Source organism: Amia ocellicauda, chromosome 20 (assembly GCF_036373705.1).
Source record: "Amia ocellicauda isolate fAmiCal2 chromosome 20, fAmiCal2.hap1, whole genome shotgun sequence".
NCBI lineage: Eukaryota > Metazoa > Chordata > Actinopteri > Amiiformes > Amiidae > Amia > Amia ocellicauda.
Genome location: NC_089869.1, coordinates 19,849,934 through 19,870,776, shown reverse-complemented (window position 1 = coordinate 19,870,776; position 20,843 = coordinate 19,849,934). Strand labels below are relative to the sequence as shown.

Genomic DNA, 20,843 nt, shown 5'->3' with positions numbered 1-20,843 from the left:
ATATGCTGTGCATCAGGCTTGAGTGACTTGTTTTCTCTTTAGTTATTGTTAAATTAAAAAAAAAAACATCTGAAATCCTACTGTGTAGGTCATACTATAGATAACTGACACTGACTGTTTTGTATACTGTCTTAAACTTTTTTTTATTTTTAATGCAGTTGTCCTGTCTAAAGTATTTGTTAACTCTTTTACCTTTTCTCTCTCCCCTGCTTCTAACCTGCACTGTGGATGGGATAGATGGCACAAATGATCAGTTATTACCTAGTAATGTGTTGCATATCATTCTTTGAGTTGCAGAATTGTCTTGTATGTGTGTTTTTAAAGTTTTGAATACTAGTGTAAACCTATACAAATACATAGTCTGATAGACACTTGAATGCACATTTAAGAAACAATTAATTGGTAGACAAAATCCCACAACTGTGATTGCCTAATCATCTCATCTATCCACTTTATTGGCTAAATCTTCTCATGCTTGGCCAAACTACGTACCCACACATGTCTATGTGTAACATTGTACCGATCAGCTAACCGAGAGAATCCAGAGAACAAAGCGCAATGATTTCTCAGGGTAGTTCAGGTTTTTAAGAGGATTATGCAAAACCTACCATATGTAGGGGAATAAATCTTACACCAGCAGTGGCTGTTGTATGCCTCCTTAAGACCTTAATAAAAATAAAAAAAGATTTGATCTACATGATATACCAAATAGTTGTCTATTTGTTCTGAAAATGCATGATAACAGCAGGGAGAATGATGAAAGACAGCAAAAATAGATGAGTAATTGCCTATGTTGTTAATGTTATTCATCTCTGAAATGAGATTTAGTTTGCTTTCATAAACATGATATATTGTTAATTAATCTTCTATCTTTATGTATTTTATACTGACTTCCTTTTGGTGATTACAAGGCCTAATTAGTATGTATTCTGTTTCTTCATATATTTATTTTTGTTAATAGTTTTGTTAATACTTACTGCTAACTTGAATTAGTGGATGAATATTATGTTTATATAAGTAGATAATGGCATTTCTGTGGCATTGTGGGTAAGAGACTCATGATCAATAGGCCTAGATGTCTTTGTTAGAAATAAGTTAAACAGGTGCGTAGTGGATTATTAGAGATGACTGTATCCAGCACTGGGGCTTAAAAGGTAATGGTTGTTGCTTTCTGTTTAGAAAGAGTAATGTTTTGCGGTCTCTTCTTGCCTCTACGGTTTTATTATGAATGATTTACAGAGATCTGTAGTCTTATCGAATAATAAATAAATAAGGTCCTAGGAACATCTGTCAATCAGGGACTGATGCCAGATTCAGTGCAATGTTTTTTTTACTGCCAGCAGTGACTTATTTTCCATAGGTTTACCATTCCCTGGCTATTTCTGCACATTTATGTTTAGAATTCCTGCTCATGGAGGGAAGTAATCCCTACCAGAAGAGCACTAGTCCCCGTTTTGCATTGCTTCGTTTCATGCATGATCAAGTTAATTCTGCTCAGAATTGGCTCTGGAAACATCTCTGTGCAGTGTGCTGCATGATAACCTATAGTAAATTCCCTGGGTAAGCATTGCTGGGGTCAAGGTCGCACAGTTAGGCAATGGCTGATGTAGTCAAGCTAAGAGTGAGTGAATATTATACACAGAGTGCTCCTCAGATTGCCATTGCTTTGATTAATAGCCTGTCTGTATTCTGCGTTAAATCACATGGTACATCAGATCCTTACCTAAATAAAAATGAAAAACACACACAAAAAAACACTCCTAGTTGAACATTCATGTTTGCATGTCTCTTGCAGGTGATTGTTCCTTTTTTATTTAATTTTTTTATGCTTGGAGTTAATCTCAAGAGTTTATCAGTCCAAAAACTGATTAAACTGATTCACCACCATCTTTTCAATTTAATTTGAATTTGTCAGTTGCTCAGGGAATACCGCCTTACTATACATGTGTGTGTTTGTCTCTCTTAAAAGACAAATACTGAACATAGCTATAGACATACTAGCTGTGTTGAAAAAATGCAAAGGTTTGGGATTGAAATGCTTTGTAAAATGTGTTCTTAAAAAAAAAAAAAAAAGTAATTGTCTACAGTTTTGTAATAAAGAAAAAAAGTACAAGACCAAATGTAAGCGGTTTACATTTTCTTTGCCAGAGTGAAATCCCTTTAGTTTTCCTAATCCGTCTTCTCACGTGATATCATGTGACCTGCATTTGTTCAACTTAAGGGGATCTTAAGATCATCACAAGGTCTGTAGTTCTTGTGTTTTTAGATTGAGAAGAGGTTCAAATTAGTGTTATGTAATGACCTTTTATATAAGGTCTTGTATGTATGTATGTATGTATGTATGTATGTATATATATATATATATATATATATATATAATTATTTAATTGTTTGGCATGGAGGTTATTACATGCGTTTTCATCACCTACAAGACAACAGGTTCAATTCAGACTTACCACTGGTAGAGGACTTCTTGTTGTTATTGCTGACTATGATGCAGATGTAGTCTTCTCAGTGCTGGTTTCCAGTTTCAAGTAATTTGTGCCATTCAAAGAATAATTATTTGCCTAAGTAGGCCAGAAATGTGCAAATGTAAACTTGACCAAAAAACTAAACACAATTGTCCTGCTGCTTTGTTGACTGTCACAGCTTTACCCCATGCAGTGTTTCTTTCTTTTTTTTTTTTCTCTCTTCACTACTATCCTGAATTGAATTTTTTATATATATATTTATATTTTATCCTGCTTGGTGAACATCAGACTTTAAACCTGAAGAAAAAGGGCAATAGGTCATCTATTTGGTTATGCTTTATTTATTTCTCTTGAGTCGTCGGCCGAGTAATTATAAGATTGCAGAAATGTGTGAAACTCTGTCTGTATTTCTCGTCTTTGTCAAGCATGCATATTTTCTATGGATGTGAATGTATGACATTGAACTTGCTAGTTAGGGGACAACACTTACCTTTGTGGTTTTATTAACACTGCCTGAAGAAATGTCCTGATTGCAATACTAACACGTAGTAATCGCTAACAGCCTTTCTCACAAATGTATTCCTCCCTCTTTAATACTTTGTTTCGTGACTAGATGTGTACGCATCACCTTTGCTAACATGACATTTCTACGAGTTGCAGTCGCATCTGAGATTTCCAGATTAAAGGTGCGTTGGCCATATTTGTACAAGACGAAAGCTGTATGTTCTTAAAATTATCTATTTTGCTTAGCTGCAGTCAAATATGGTCGCTGTATTGACATTTAGCTTGTTCATGTTTATATCTCGCTATAGGAATGGAAAACCCTTCTGAATTACAGACATGCTTACGGTCCATGTAAGCCAACATTTGTTTGGCTTGTGACACTTTTGTAATGCTGCTTGATTTGGTTAAGTGCCGTTTCTGTTATTGTAGACAAACTCATAAATTTGAAGTGCGTTAATCCAACTCTGTTTGCTGTTACTGAAGAAAGTGAAGTTTTTTCTCGTAGTCCTTACAGTACATCTTTGTGTATATGAAGTTCTCACACTGTGCACACTGTTGGGGTCCCTTGTGTATTACAGCAGGGTCTTCTCTGAACTCTGCTCTACCTGGAATACCCATATGAACAGCCGAGGTCATGAATAATGCAGTACATATGGCACAGCACGAACATGGAAGTGTGGCATTAAAATAAGTTGTGAATTTCCTACTGATGTTTTGTTCAGATTAAAGATGCCATACAGAAATAACATTTAGTTAGGGGTGTTTAGGTATTTCTATAAAACATTTAGTTGAATATGAAACGTGACGGCACAGTGTAGAAAAGCAAAAAAACAAAAGCAAAAACGTTGCAGTCAGGGCTTAACGTGTGATTCGGAATTTCGGCCCTGTGTGCGCCATTTTAGTCAGCAGAAGTAACAGAGCAGATTTTCTGAAATAAAATGCACTAGGATGCACAAGTTTGTTATGAGCTTACAATGTACTAAATCATGCGAATAATTACCTCCTTCCTGAGCTGAAGTGGCTGATCTTATTTAGAAAAAATACAGTTCGAAGCTCATCGCATGTGGGAAAAGTTATGAGTGTATGCCAGAAAATGAAATGGAACAGATACAACTGCAAGGGTTTTTCCTTTGTGCTGATCGCACTTCATTTCAACGGCAGATTGTCTGTGTGGATGTACTGTGCTGTATTTGTGCTTTAGATTGCGCACGGTTTTCTATCAGATGTATTTTTTTTTCTCATGTCCTGTGATTTGTGTAGCACTTTTCTATTATGTGCTCCAGCTTATCAAATTCTGAATCCGTGGTAGTGTTTATTAATGCAAAATGTGTACACTTCCACATCAAAGAACGTTCCAGCAAGGACAAGCATCTGTGAACACTGTCACAAACACGCTGCTTCCGCCTTAGATTGTGTGTATGCCTTTGTACAGATGCAAACGATATGGTATACATACACACAATACACGATGTGCAGTTTTGTAATCCTATAAGCCCTCCTAAGAATTATGTTTTTTGTGCATCTATCGCTCAGTTGATGTATGTTAGCATGGTAATGCGAGCGAGGGTGCGATATCAACAAAGTGCACGAAGCGGGTTTGTCAGCAAATCCCCATTCCACACAATTAGCAAACTTGGCTTTTTATCTGAGAATCTACAATATTATCATTATTTTTATTATTTTGATTCATGTATGAATGCAGGCCTCTGTCTCCTCTCTGTCAGAATTTTTGTTTTAAAAGAAAGTCCTTTTTATGGATTTATTTGTTATCTTACGTGGTCCTGGGGATCTTCCACAGGACTGATTTATCCTGTTTTCTGTTAAAAAATGACAAACTGCAGTTCCCTGTATTTTGCAGTCTGTAGTTTATTTTAGCTTCTAATGCAAGGTATGTGTGCAGTGGTATATGTGATCCTGTCTGACTTCTGTGATCGAATCTGAAGAGAGTGGAACACTTACGTCCATAAGAAAAGTCACTGCTGGTGTATTGTTTTTATTTTAATTTGAATTCTCATAAGATATTATGTTACTGCGTGTTGACCTTTGATATAGCTTGTGTATATAAACTCGTGGTCCAATTCTGGGGCCACCTGACAAATGGACTGAAATACAATTTAGAAAGGAGAAATCTTAATCCCCTAAATTAGTTTGGCTGTAAATCGGTTAACTTCAAGAACATGCAAAATAATTGATCTTTTGCTGTCAGCTTTCTCATTAAAATTGTAACCGTTTTTATAGTTTTCCTCACAGAACATCCTTTCAGAAAGGTAACTATGGATACACGGTCATTATATTTTGTCTTCTCTTTTGGAGCCATGGTAACTACAATCATACATTTCTGCAAGGGAAAAAAACAACGTTCATCTCGGTAACTGATGTAAGATGCCAGGAAACCTGTCCACTGTCACATTTCGTTTTGAAATGGCTTGTGCAAAAATTCATAAGCAAGTGTTGTATGTATAGTTCTACACCCTTTTTTGTACCACCTATACATATATACACACACTTTCAGTCACACATAATTTAAAAATCTAGGGGTTTATTAATGTAGGATTCTGGCATGTGGCAGTCTTGGGGTTTCCTCATAACAGGGATCGGGAGCGAAAGCAAGGGGGGGATATAAATAATAACAAACTTTCAATTCATTGAAGGCTTTGTAAACAACAACATTCATACAGAAAATCCACTGGAGATGTCATTACAAATGAAGCTCTGATTTGATCTCCTGCTTGACTGGAAAGCTTCAAAACAGTGTTATTTTTGGAGACGCTGCCCCCAGGGCTTGCAACCTCAGTGTCTCATATTGGGTTAAGAACTGCGGAAGCTGGAACGCGTCAGGCAGCTGATGGCTGTTTACCAGCACTCTGCTTCTTAAATAACGCTCAGAGACGGTCTGATGAGGCTGACCTTGATGGGAAATAGAGGCTTCTTGAGACTGTCGCTTAAGATTATTTCGGCTCATGTGCATTCTTTCCAGTCTGCATTACTACTCTTTGATTGGTCTTGAGAATAATATTGCACTTGGTTCAAAGTATTGTGAAATTGATTTCTTGCTTGTATGTAGTTTTAGTTTTCAACTTTTTTTTGTTGTTGTAGCTTCGTGAAAGTGATTTTATTTACACTCATTATTATTTTGCACTTTGTAGCTCACAGAAACTAGACTTGGCATTTATAAACATGGAACACAAGCCGTCTCTTCAGAGTTTCACATATTTATGTTTCTCTGTGATATGCTTTTAATAATTTAGGCAGGATTAGAGTTTTGGAAAGCATCTTTCAAGTCCCATCCAGTAGCTTGGCCAATTTCTGTGTAATGTATTGTTCATATATAATTCTAATTAGCTATCATCACGTTAATGCAGTTTAAAATAACATCTTCTCTTGATACAGCGGTTATAATGGTTTAATCCTTTGATATGCATGTTATCTTGTACTACATTTTGTAATTGTTATTTTGAAATCAAATAGTGGTGCACTAGATTATAGTTTACCATGGTGCTTTATTCGTTTATGCTAAAACTGTCTTTTCATTGACATGTAATGATGCTTCTACTATACACACTTGTTGTCAACCTTATCAGACGCACCTCACTTTTATGAAAAGCGATTCAGAAACACTTATTTGTATCTTTTCTGATGCCATTCTCATGTTTCACGTGTCCATATACAGTTTGGTTCCGTCTTTAAGAACATAATGCAAAATGTGTCTAAATTCAGCTCATTGAATCTGATTTAAAAACATGAAGCCCTTTGCTTAGATTTTATATTCATATCTTATTGTTTACTTGGAACTTGCATCTAATATGGCACCTAGCTAATTACATTACACCAGAAATAGCTTGCAGGTCTGGAAGAGAGAGAACATTGAAATCAATAAGAAAAAGCTAAATTTAATTGGGTAATTAACAGCTTGCAGTGTAATATTTCACTTCTAAATGTTTTTAATGTTTAGGCCATTACAACATGTTCATGAAAAACAAAATAAAAAGGTTATAGAGTAGAAAGCCTAGCTGAGTTGTAGAAGGCCATATCAAGTTTGTTTTTAAATTCACCCCTAGAGGTAGCACATTTATTTTGACTGTAATGCAGTCTAAAGGCACATTGCACAATACTCCTCTTATTTTTATTTGATAACAAACATTACATAACGACTTGCTACTATCCGCAGCCATGAGTTGCATTCATAGCCTAGTTAAAAAGGGAACTCCGGAGTAATTTTAAGTGTTCATTTTGCACTATGAAGGTATTATCCTTATTATTGAACTGTTTTAGGATGACTAGGCATGTATGCTAAAAATACTTTTCGGTGCAGTAAACTTTATGCTCCGGTGATTGTGAGCATTGTATACACACTTGTTTCAACATCTATTGCAAAACGTGGTCATGTTTCATCTGCGATGCGGAGTGAGGAATGTGAGTGTGCTGCAGTAGCCTGTAATTTGACCTGGCTGTGTTGTGATGTGTGAAACCATTTCTCCTTTATGGTAGCTTTTGCAGTTGTGGGTTTAGTGATTGCATTTTATGGATAAACCTTACTTACATGCATTGAATCAAAACCCAAGCAATATTTCCACATTCCACATTTGTCAATATTGTGATTTTTCTAAATATATATTTTCCATCTATTTTACAGAATATTGTGAAACCAATTTGTTTTATTTTAAAAGGAAAAAAAAATCATTATGCATTTCCTCTGGGGTAGTGCGTGCATGATTTGTATTCTGTGCATGCATGGTGTTTCTGAAGCCAGAAACCTGCATCAGGGCATATTTATCACATTTCCAACATAGTAACTGCTCATAGAAAATGGAAATGGTTGTCACTGCTGAGAAATTCAAATACCATCCCTGCCGGAAGGCACACAAAATAGAATTGGAATACAAAGAATGCTCTCTTAACTAGTTTAATGAGTCTTAACAGTTAAACACCAGAAAAGGTCAGGCTATGATGTGCATTTAGTTATTTTATGTTGTTTATATTTTATTATGTGGTTCCCCCCCTCTTTTAAACCTACTAGCTGCTCTAGTCACGTAGCCCTGTACCAGACTTAATTGGTGTTGCTTCATTGCATTGTGAGGACTGTACCTGTTGGGAACAAGATTGCTCCTGAGGTAGAACAAAAAGTATTTAATTGGATCTGCAAGATATTTTCCTTTTATGCATTTTAATAAAAGAAGTTAGTTTCAATAAAACACTGCATTTCAAATTAATGTATTTTTTTAAAGATAACGCAGACCCCTTTTTTCCAGTTGTAAAATAAATGAAAACTCCTGTTTGTTCCCACATGATTTAAACACTGAAACAGCTGTTTAATATTCAGCCGTTCCAGTTCTGTGGCACTGATCCATAAACGGTATCTTCTTTCACAGCTATATTTAGAAAGTTAAATGCTAGACACTGGTTATTCCTTATCAGAGATGTGCTGCATTCATCTTATCTTACTGTATCAAACTTCACCATCTAATTAGCATTTGAAGTTAAATCTGAGGGAGCTGCTTTCTGAGCGTATATAGGGAGCATTAAAGTACATTATCCTGCCTATGTGTTACAAGAAGCCTAATAATAGGTCTTTGTGGAGACATCTGAGTAATAACATAATTTATCTATTTCGGCCTAGTGCTTAAATACATTTTTGTTGTGCTGAATGAATCCTATTTCTACAGAAAAGTGTTATTATTTTACAAATAAATTAAGCTTTCATTGACTATAACTTCACATTGTCTGTCTAATTCCTAATTGCTTTGGCAGACTTTGTTTTATCTCTTTGCTGATAGTCATAAAAACAAAAAGGCAGGGCAGGATAACAAAATAAATTCAATTGTTATTTTGAGAACAATGTTCATAATGCTGAAAATCCCATTAAGATAGCAGTGGCAGGCACCATACCACAGTTTATTTATATTCCCCCCCACTTCGTTGAGTGGTTTTGCTTGTGTGTGATAGGTCATTTGTTGTTTGTCAGCAATCCTTTAGATTTAGCCTATGTAGTCTAATTACTGGACTTCTCAAGAATGATGGGAAAGCAGGGTGACGGAGAGCTGGGACATGGCTCTCTCTCTCTCTCTCTCTCTCCCCCCTCCCTCGATACTGCAAGGTCAGTCCTACAGTGGTTTTGGTCCGACTCCAAGCGTGATTCTTACCATCCTGTGCTGCGTTTACTCTGCAGATGGACCTGAGCCATCTTGGGTCCAGCCTGCCTGTATACAACATCATTACAATAAATGTTGGGTGACGTCCTAAAAGCTTCCCTTGAACGACGGACCTAAGCCGTCACAGGCCCACCTCTTGACAGTCGGCTTTGGTCCCACTGCAGCCTTTACACTGTGTAAGACTATAACCCTTTGGCAGCAGAGCAGCACTTTGCCTTCATGGTCAGAACCCCCACCCCACCCCCAGCCCCTCATTAGTTGGGGGATGGGGAGCCCCAGCTGATTGATTGGGTTAGATGTTTTCTTAACTTGCTGACTTGGCTCAGTGAGTTAATTCCTTCTGCAGTGTGAGCGTGCTTATCTGAGTTGTGCAGGTGTAGATGGAGAGCTGTACACAGGCGTTCTGAGCACTGTGCCCACACGGCTCAAACTCAAGTGCTGTGGCTGTTTTCTTTTCTCCCTTTTGGGTGTCAGGTGGAATAATAATAATATTATGATTGCCTAGGTAAATGCAGTGATCTTTATTTCTGGAAAGACACAACACAACTATGTTAATGACTGACTGAAATGTGAGCGGATTTCCTTTTCCCAGTGTGTAGTGTGTAGTGGGACCAGCAAACTACAGAAACCGTGTATTGTCAGATTTGCACATGTGGGTTTGATATGAATTTTAAAAGGGAAGGAGCCTATATAAACATCTTAGGAAAGCATGTGAAAAGAAAGAAGATCATATCGATAGGTTAAGATGCAGTTCCACGCTTTAAATGCGGCCTGTAGAATCTTTTTACATCTTAGCTGTAAGCCGTTTTACCCAAGAGTCTTTTATTTTTATTTTTATATTTATTTATTAAATGTACGACATCCACTAGAGAGCACTAGAATAACCCTTTGTGTTCGTACAGATACTTGTATTGCCCCAAAATGGTTTTCACAGTTAAATCCAAACCGAATAAATCATATAATATTTGGTGATGATAAACGCAGCAAGAAGAAGTGGCTGTTATTATTCATATAAGAAACGTAGCATTATCTGGGAGATGTGAGGTGAAAGTGAGACTCGACAAGATCATATACTGCAGCTTCAGTTTTAATCAGTTTTGAGGGCATCTTATCCTGCAGAGTATTGATAGCTTTATTAGGTTTCTTTCAACTAGGAAAGGCGCTGCCTTTGTTTTTAGTGGACCTCATGAATCTTACTTGTAAGGATTGCCTTGTGGACATGTGAGTTGCATTATAGTGGGAGCTTTTAATAAGATTCTCACAGGAAATGCCTCGTAGGAGACGGAGCTTGCCCAGTTTGAGCCCTCGCACCTGGTTTGGTTTCTGATCGCAGCCCTGATTGTAAACTAATACAAGCAGGGCCTACATGTAGAATATGTGTCTGGGGTTACCTGGATGGCATCCAAAAAAAAAGTCCCAAAGTGGAAGTTTTTCTACAATTATTCTCGTGTCTGTAGGATTTTATTGTTATGCAGGGGCAATTCAGATGCATTATTACCGTTTCTTTCATACTACTGTAAACCTTCCTTGTATTTTCATAATTGGAACCAGTCTGTCCTTTACTACTTTGAATTGCACATCATATGAAATGTAAAAAAATCCTACTGGTAGGTCTTAATTTCTTTTGTGTAGCCTTGTGTTGTGATATTCAAACCATTCTTCTGAAAGGATGTATTATTCTTGCTCTCTTCCCTGGATTACCTTGGATTATTCAGAATAGTATTCACATGGAAATTAATCTGTGATTAAGAAATAGATTTGCATTTTTAATGTAAAAAAAATAGCTGTACTTGTGCCTTTACATTTGGAAGCCAGTGGGGTTTCCATTTATTTGTGTGTGTCTGTATCTGTGCTGAGGGACAGCGTGTGCTTGTGTGCTTCTCCCAGCTGAGAGCAGCGCTGTGGATAGAGAGCTGACGGATCAGAAAGCGTATTTGAAGGCGGGACTCCATTAGAGGCCTGGTAAACAAAGAGGTTGTTTTAATCCTGTGGCAGATGAAGTAATTGAATGCAGAAACAGATGTTGCCTCAGGTCATGGCAGTTTGCCATTACTGTTTTCTTAAAGCTTTTTTTTTATGGTTTTGTTTTTGTTTTGTCAATGCAGAGTTTAGTTTTGCATTATTTCTTTATAGAGGTTTGTCATAGGTGTTTGAGTTATAAATAATAAAGTAAAGGTTAACATCTTAATATCGTTTAAGAGGTCCAACACATTACTAGATAATTACATTTTGTATAACCACTCTGAGCATTCAGGAGGGCAATGGGTTCACAATTGAGAAGCAAATTCCATTTAATCTTTTCTACCCTTAATAATTTGAATGCAGTGAAGGTAAGAGTGCAGTGTTATCTCTTTTTTTTAACATTTTTGGTTTGGGAATTAAATTACAAAAGGGGATTATAGAATGTGGATTTTCACTTTTTTTTCTCTTCCTGAAGCATACCACTTTGTCACTTAAGATGGACTGAAATGTCATTGTTATAATCATGATGAAAGGAAAACTTGTTTTCATGATGTGACATGCACTACAGACTTCATCACTGAACATAAGAGTAAATAGTACAGCAAAAAAAGCCTGCCTTCAAAAGGAAAATGTAACAGATGTGCACAGGGCTGCCAGCAGCAGAGAGGGGAGATGGGGACATGGTAATTCACAGGACGTGCGTGTTTTTGAGAGAAGGCGGGTGGTGGGGGTAGTCTCTAAAAACTCAGCTGGACAGGCTCAGTGGAAATTTTAAATCCCAACTCTGCAGTTTTGGACATTGTTTTGTAGCTGCAGACACGGCAAAGCTTTATAGAAGAAAAAATAAGGTTTTGGAACCTTTATACGTACAGCGAAAGAAGCTTTCCTCCCACATAATCTGATCAAAACCAAAATATTATACTTTAGCTCTGCCTCAGTGATTTGAAAGGCAGATTTTGCTCAACTGGGGGAGCTTCCTGTCGGGAACATCTGTGATTGGATGGCACGGTCTCTGGCTAGCCAGTGAGACGAGGCTGGCTGTCTTTAGTGATGGGCAGATTTCGCACACTGAGAAACCTCCTTAAGTAAAGGCCTGATTGACTGGGACTTTGGCTTTACTACTGTTACTATTTAAGGCAATAGAAAAAAGGAAATCTGAGGATTTGTTCATTTTTTAGGGTAAAAAAAATCTCACAAACAGAATATATTTTTAAAATGGGATGACTACATCTCTGGCAGAAGAAATTAATTTGTAGGTTTTCAAAGTCTTACTGCATCCCTATTTGCAAATGGAGCTTTAAACGCGTGTGTTGACTATACATGATTATGGTGACTCCCACCTATTAGTTTGTGCTTAATTATGTATTTTGGAGGAGTTTATATGTATCATACTGTTTGCTTATTTATTTGCACGCATAAAGACTTTGGGATATCTCTTGTGCTTTAATGCATGGAGTCGTACACAGCCCCATATGAATATGAATATATGTCCAAATCACTTCTCTCTCTCTCTCTTAACTGGTCTAGTTTGTATTAATAGGAATTTGTCAAAATTGTTTAAACCGATCCAACTTTATAATCTATATATTCAGAAGTATGAGCTATGCTATGCATGCAACGAATGGCATTAAACGTCCTTCATACAAATATATGAAAGCCTTGAAATAAATTAAAATACTCAATATTCAAAATGGTCAGTGTGGTTACATAATTCAGTCAAATCAGGTTAGAAGACATAACTTATTCGTTGCAGATAAGCAATCAGTAATTTTCTCTGAATTTAGGTTTTCTGCTACAGCGAAGAACCTCACTGAGTAACGCATCTCACCCACACATGTCTAAAAACGACATAATTATGCTTTGATCTGCAAATCAAAAGATCCTCAATTTTCAGTGTGGATGTTACGAAAGTAGACACTTAAAGCCTTCGTTTTTATGCAGATTTTATTTATTTATTTTCCCATTTATGAAGGGCTATGCACCAGGTTCCATGAGCAGCACCTGCGTATTAAGCATGACTGAGGACAAGATATTTCTTGAAACACTTGGGAGCCTGTTTAACAGTAATTGACAACAGCAGCTGAAGTAGCAATCGTGATTGTTCAGGCTACCCCACGTTCACCAATCAAATGCGGCTCCTGTCAAAGTGACAGCTTCTGTTCCTCTACTTGCTGTTGCCAGTGAATGTACATCGTATCAAGATTTTTTTTTTTCTATTCACACATCTGTCGTAGAGATTTTCTATTTAGAAGAAAAAAAAAAAAACAACTAACCAACAGCTGACAGTGCCATTAGTCCCATAGTAAGCACATCTTTAAATGGGGGGTTTCCACGGACATACACATGTACGTCTAGTTACATGTGTACATAGTTACAATGATTCTCTGAAAACTACTGATATTTGTTCAGATTAAAAAAATAAAAAAAATAAAAACAAATGTGGAGAGCTGAGCTTACATTTACCCTACGAAGCTAACTTTTTTTTCTTCAGCAGGACAGCGCTCCATTTTCTCATACTAAACCATGGTGATAACACACATTGCTTATGACTGCTCTCCTGCAGTGTGTTTGTCATAATTATCATTCTCGTGAGATTTGTTTTCTTGATACTAACACTCTTCAGCATACTAAGCCTGCGTTAGACTGAAGCATTGATCCCCATTGCCCCTGCTACTGTCAGACTAGGAACAGAAAACCTGTCGTCGTTGTTGTTAGAGGACCTTTCTATGAGGCACAGTTCAAAAGTATGACATTAGGCTTGGCTGTTTTTTTGTTTTTTTTTAAGGTTGCCACATCCCAGCAAGTATTATGGTGCTGTAGATTTAGTTTTGACACCATTCCAGAGTTTATTTACAGATCAGAGGTTGCAAATTACAATATCAAAACAATTGTAATTATGGTGAACATTATATTTTGGGAATACATATGGCAGAGTAGTCACAATCACAATTACTATGTTAGCTGTCAACCCCACCGGGCTGTATTGTTCTTTGAGGGAAGTTTTTCATTTTGCAGGATGGCCTTGAATCAATGTGTATAGAAGGGCCTCAGGCAAATTGATTACAATAAATTGAATTCCAACAAACTACCCAGTGATGTGGTTGAAGCTGAAAATTTGGGAACATTCAAAAATAGACTGGAAGGATCCTTGGATCACTTAGTTGGATTAATGGACACCAAATGAGCATGATGAGTCAAATGGCCTTGTTTGTAAACTTTCTTATGTTCTTATGTACTAATCTTTGTGGTCAATCAATGAATTAGCATCTGCTTAAGTAAATGTATTTGGCATGCATTTTAAACAATAAGATGTATATTTTATATTATAACAATAAGAATTTTGTTTTGCTAGTAAGATATTGCCTTTACTTTTTTACTCGGAAATGTACAATTCCAACAACGGAGAGTAATTTGTTTTTAAATGCATTTGACCCAAAGGCTGCTCATCATTGTTTAATGGGTGTTTTTCATTCTCTTTAAAAGGGGTTTTAGAGTCATTCATTAATAGTTAATAAAATCTGTTCGCCAAGATTTTGTTTAAGGATAATTTTGTGGCCGCGGTTGATGACGCCACTGTCGAAGTCTATTCTGTTTTAGTAAACGAGCAATCGGCTGTGCTTTTTCTTTTTGAATTAAGCTCGTTATAATGCATCTGCAGTGCATGATCTTCAAACCTAAATATTACGCATGCCTGAGCAGATGACGTCTAATTCTGGAACAGCACTGTGGTAATGTTAGACATCTGCTGAGAATCCCCTTTATTTTGTTTTAGTGTTTTCAGACTGCATTTTTTTTATCAAGATGCTGAGGCTGTATTCTTCTGGGAATGATAGAGGCCATAATCTTTTACTCCTTTCCTTTTTCATTGTTTTTGTACATCATATTCTTATGATTAATTTTGAATATGGACAGTCTGGGGATATGTAATGCAGTCCTATATTCGGAGGTTTTTGTGTGCTCACAGTGTTTGGCCGTTGAATTGTATCTTCAGTTAAACTTGCTGCTCTTTCATATTATGTTGTCTGAACAGATGACTGGACCTGATAAGAGAGTCAATGGTGGAAAATGAAAGATTAGTAATCCGTTTCCTGTTGACTCATTATTTTAGGAAAAAACGGGTGAAGCCCAGGTCACATTCTTCAGCTGGTGTATGTTAACAGATGGGGCTAGAGCCCAGAGGTGGTTGCATTTTAAATTCGGGCGGATGATCTTTGTGACAGTGGTCTTCAATCTAGCTGCGAAAGCTGAAGTGTTCTCAAGGGCCAGAACTGTGAGGCTGCATTTCTTGCTTTTACGCTAATGCCTTTAATTACTGAATGTGAACATCAGCCTTAATGTTGTTTAGCTTCTATTTTCCCCCTCGCTTTCGCCTGTTTATAGTAAATAATGGGGCCTGACAGGCACTTTATACATGTCCATAATACAGACAGTGGGGGGGCTCATGACTTACAACTACTAATGTCTGGCCTCTGAATGTGGAAGGACAGCCTGAAGGGCCTTCCAGTATTTAGAAGGTCAAACACTTAGTTAGACCATGAGAACTTTGAACTGTAATGGCAGCTGCGAATAAGAGGTCTCCTGAGAATGTTCTGAATTAAGATTTCAATTGTTCATGAAGGACCAGAAAGTGTACAAGGGGAACCTAGCTCATCCAGTCCCATTGCTTCAGGCTTCAATCTGTCTGTAGTCAGATTATAAATAACTGCATTTGTATGTTTATGTAGGTTTTTATTCTTTCTGTTAGGTTTTGCATAGGTTATCATATTGCTAGTGTGCGTAATGGTTTTGGAGTAAAGAACACAGGACAGATATTTGCTACTGTTAGACTTCAATATTGGAACAAATGGGTGGAAAAAAGCTGTTGCACTATTCCTAGAAGATGATCACAATTGGTATTACACGTTTGAAAGAGGTAGAAGATTAAAAACCTTTAATCTAATTAAGAAATTCAGATGAGTCTCTCCAGCTGTTTCAGTTTATCAAGGTCAGGAGTTTCCCAACTGGCTGGCTGGTGACCTTAATCACAAGGCTGTTAAAGGCCTTCAACTGAGACGACACCGGTCAGTCCTGGCGTCTCTTGCTCGAGGTGGGGAGCAGCAGTGTTTGCTCTGTGATGTGTTTTAATCAATACATTAGAACCCTAACAAAATTAAATGCCCGAGTAAGTGTGAACAGGGTCCAAGTGTCATGATCCAGAAAATTAAGGCAGGAAAACTTATTTTGAAGATTAAATGGGAACCCTGAATTCTAGTTAGTATTAGCTTCTGCCTAAAAAGCCTGTCAAGTTAGCAAGGCCAGTCCAATCATCGTTGTTTGGAATTAAGTAGTTATTTATATACCTCTCTAACATTAAAAGCAAAACATCATCATTATTTATTTTAATTGCATGGCTGAAAACACTGCAGAGTGCTTTTCATGTGAATTGTTGTTCTGCTTGACAACAAATAAGCAAGTAAGAACCCCCTGTGCTAGAAGAAGGATATTTGTAAGTTAATAAAGGAGTCAATGGAGGAAGGCTATTATACTTAAAATGCTGGTTCTCTTATGCATGCCAAGATGTTTAGTAAAGCAAGGATCTGGGATTTATTCTCTATGAGCACTGCCATTTTGACATTTCTGTATGTGTATCATTCGTAATAGTTTAAATGTGGAAGTTCACCAGCAGGACAAGTACAAAAATGTAATAGGTCAAAGCTACTCGGTTCAGAGGTAGAGACTGAACCATTGTTGTTATTGGTGTTGCTGTAACTTGTTGTTTGAACTACCACGTTGCATTAATATTAATTTTATTCAGTGGGATGTGACTGTCAAATGTATGATTGGTTCACTGTTTACTAATATTCCTTTTTTTTTTTTTTAACCCCACTGGCTGTCCTTTTTTCTTGCTCAGCTTTTTTTCCCCTCAAAGATGAGAACAGTAGATCATTATTCAAGGAGAGAAATGCATTATTCTGTGTAATGTAAGAAATTTAGTGCCCATGGCATGTCCTTTAGATGATGTTCTGCTGTGTGAATAGATTTAGATTTTAGTTGCCATCAAAGGAAAATAAAGGCTGATGTCATCGTAGGTCTATATAATTCTATTCTGCACCGAGAAAATAAAATAAAACTTTAATAAACCATTTACTGAACACTTGGTAAATGTGAGCTATGTCATGCATTTTAAAGGTCTGGTAACTGCTTTGGCCACCATTGTATTTGTAAGCTCAGGAGAGTTGTAACTACCCCACATTTCTTAATCTGACCTATTCCTTATTCAGAATTAGCACTTAGTTATAGTTGTTGCACATGTTTGAGTATCTCTAATTACAATGGAGGAAAACAAACATAAAACGACATCAAAAAGTGTCACAGCTGTTGGACTAATGCTGCTGAAAGTAAACCTCCTCTACTGTTTACACTACCAAGGGAGGGTTTTATGAACCCGATCCCTTCCCCTTTTTCATGTCCCCCCCATTGTTAAGAGCATTGTTTCCACATGCTCACTTGCATGACTCCCACATGCCATACAGTGTATGCCAGCTTCACTGCCCTCGCCTTCCCTAATCCTCTCCGCTGGCATGAGCACCTCCAGGCTGACAAGACCGTGCTTGGATACCAGGCGTAAACATTCCTCTCGCTGCCTCTGTGTCCTGCATGTCAATTTTTAATGAGGCAGTGTTTTAAAATTCCTTTCAACTCTCATGCAGCACATTCTCGAATGGGCAATTGCTGTGTCGTCTGCCGTGCTTTACAAAAACCGTAAATCAGTCTTTGAATGTTTTGATTATGAATTCCCAGAAAACAGGTTTGTGTTTCACATGGGCTTAATTGGTTGCAGTGAGATGTGATGCTGACAATTTTAAAATGGGTTCAGGAGAAAAGTGTCTCCCTTGATCTCTCCATATTTGCTGCATAGCCAGTGTGACTACTTTTAATTGACTGCCGGAGAGTCACATGGGCTGCTTGCGCGTGCATTTTCTTTTTTTTTTTTATAACTGCAGAAATAAGGAGTCTGTGTTGACGTGCTGGGCTTGCTGTCGTGTGATTGGCAGCATGCCTGCTGAAGGGAAAGTGTGGACAGGAGAAGGAGAGTCGTTGTCTCATACTGCCTGGGAGCGTTTGTCTGTCATTACTTTACCTTCTTTCAGGTTCACCAGCTTGTTTAAGTAAAGGTACACTGGCTACTTATGAATAGCATACAGAGAAAAAGATGTAAAGCTATTCAAAATGAAGGGATAGTTATTAAACCGCAGACTGCGCAATCTCTGAATCATTTCTGGTTTAAATCCACATTATGCAACAGGCATTCGATTTGACGTATTTTGTGTATAATTGGCGATGCCGTTGTGCAATGGGTTTGGAAGCTGGAGCTGTTGGGGAACTTCTATGGTTTTCCTGTTCAGATCACATGGTGTCCCAAAGGGCAAAATATCTTCAATGACTAAAAAGAAAAAATGAGTTGTTGATAGTCTTTTTGAGGCTATTTGGAAATCGACTTAAGTCTTACTGCTAATCATGGATTCCCCACCCATGTATTTTTTATACAGTATGTATGATTTGAGTGTTACCTGTATAAAATAAACAAATACAAAGAGACCAGTCTTCTCTGATATGTAAGAGAAAAATTGCTTTATGCTTGTGTTGGTTTCCCTGCTTGTCTTGTTACTAAATATGATTATATTAAAGGTAGAAAATCCATTATTCTTTAAATATGTTGTTTATCAAATGTTTGTCTGAATTATAATGTGCTACATTCCAGTAAGTAATTGCAATGTAATGTAGTGTCTTTGTTGCCAGGAGTGTAATGTATTCATATTTTGAAGCTGAGTTAAAAAAAAAAAAAAAGCTTAGTTTAGTGGAAATTGTTTTTATTTGGTCAAATAATATACAAGGCACATTTTCAATCAGTGCTCAGGTGTCTGTAGGATGCAGTGTGACAGATTTAAGTTATTTTATGGGACTTGTGGGGGATTTAATTGAATGTGCGTGTGGCTGTGCACAATAATTGTAGAACCTCAAAGCTGCCAGCATATACAGTAAGGATTTCCTCACATGTAAATTCACATTATATAATATATTAGCAGTATTTAATATACTTTGTTTTAATGAGACTGTGAGATTGAAAGAAGGCTTGTTTTGTCTGTACCTTCTGAGAAGGGTCTGATGGTGGTCCTTTTGGGACTGGTCTCTGTACCGTGCTCTAGCGTTACTGCCCACTGTCTGTCCACAGAGCGTGGCAAGGCATGGCATGACCATTGACCGAAAGCTGCTATCCACAGTGTGTGCTTGCGTGTCTTCCTCCCACGGCCATGTTTAAGATGGTGCCCCCACATCACTACAGAAAGTGTCAGGAAAGCAGTGGAGACGCAGCTGTGTGTCAAGACCCTGCAAAAACCACACTGTTCTGCGATTCATTTAAAACACCCTGCAATAATGCTGACAATTATGAACAAGCCATTCCCGAGCGGCTTTAAAAATATTTACAATATGCTAGGAATGCTGTGTGTCCGTGATGCAGAATATCTATTCTTTATAAATAGTATGTATTCTCTTTACATTACACGTTTATTTTCCATTTCAGTTTTTCACTTTCCCCCCTACCATTTATCACTCTGGCTACTTCTCTGAAGGTACAAACTCACTAGGATTCTGTAAGGGCCAGTGTGAGAAGTATATTGGTGCTATATAATTCAGACTGTGTGTGTTATACTGAAGGGCGTTCCTACCAGTTTTACCAGAACATTTGGTTTTCAGCTATTGTGTAAAACTTGTAAAGATACAATCTTTAAAGTGATGCAGATAAAAATGTATTGAAGTAGGTTTTTGAAAGAGGTTAGGCTAGTTCAGCAGTACAAGTTTACTTTTTTGTCTGATGTTTGACATCTTCTAGTGAAATGAACTTTTGATCTGTAGTGTTGTAGGCTTCATTTAATCATTAATGGCCCCTTTTGGGTAGAAAAGTTTTATGTAAATTTACACACCTGGCTTCCCCCCCTGTAGATTTTCCTTGTATTGATGTATATTTTATTGTAAGAACAAATCTTGATAGCAAAGCCGATCACAAGTCCTTTTTTTCTTAGTCTCTTTCATGTCTCATTTGGCATCCAACACATTATATTAAAATATAAAATTGAGCTCACACGTCAAGTGAGATTTGTTTGGGTGTGATTCCAACAAAAAAACATGGTTCACTTCACACAATTTCAGTACAGAATACTCTTTCTCATACTGGAGAGGTAGAATATCCTGTTTCTGAGCTGGGGATTTCAAAATCCCCCAAAGAGTTTCTTACAGTCAAATGTCTGTGTAGCAGAGAAATCGAAGAAAATATAGAATTCTGGGGCTGCCTTGTAATTCTAGAACATATGTGCCCTGAATGAATACCCCCCTTTACTAAAAATATACCTTGTTTGAGAGAGAGAAAAAAAATCTGTTCATGGTAGAAAATAGTGGGAAATGGCTTCTTCATAAGTGTCTCTGCATTTACATTCTCTACCTCAGTAGAGCTACTGCAGTGGTTGATGCAGACAAACGCAATCTGCATGAACTCGTATTAACTGTGATCTCTCTTCCCCTCAGGTATATGTTGAATTTGATGATCTCGAGTGGGAGAAGCGCGAATGGGTCAAAGTATATGAAGATTTCCAGATATTCTTGTTGGAGCACCAGCTTGTGTGGGCAAAGAGGAAGGAGAACAGTCCTCTTCAGGGAACAAAGAGCAAGCAGATTCAGTGGCCTGCCTTGGTAAGTGACCACATTCGACTGCTTGTTGCCC

At 37.4% G+C, this 20,843-nt stretch overlaps 1 protein-coding gene across 5 annotated transcripts in view; it reads left to right on the top strand.

The window, feature by feature from the left end:
- Positions 1-20,843, top strand: part of jmjd1cb (jumonji domain containing 1Cb) — an 89,919-nt gene that overhangs the window by 16,618 nt on the left and 52,458 nt on the right. For all 5 annotated transcript variants that reach the window (XM_066693060.1, XM_066693058.1, XM_066693059.1 and 2 more), the window contains exon 2: positions 20,648-20,812. In XM_066693060.1, the coding sequence (XP_066549157.1) occupies positions 20,648-20,812 (165 nt within the window). The remainder of the gene's footprint in view (positions 1-20,647; positions 20,813-20,843) is intronic.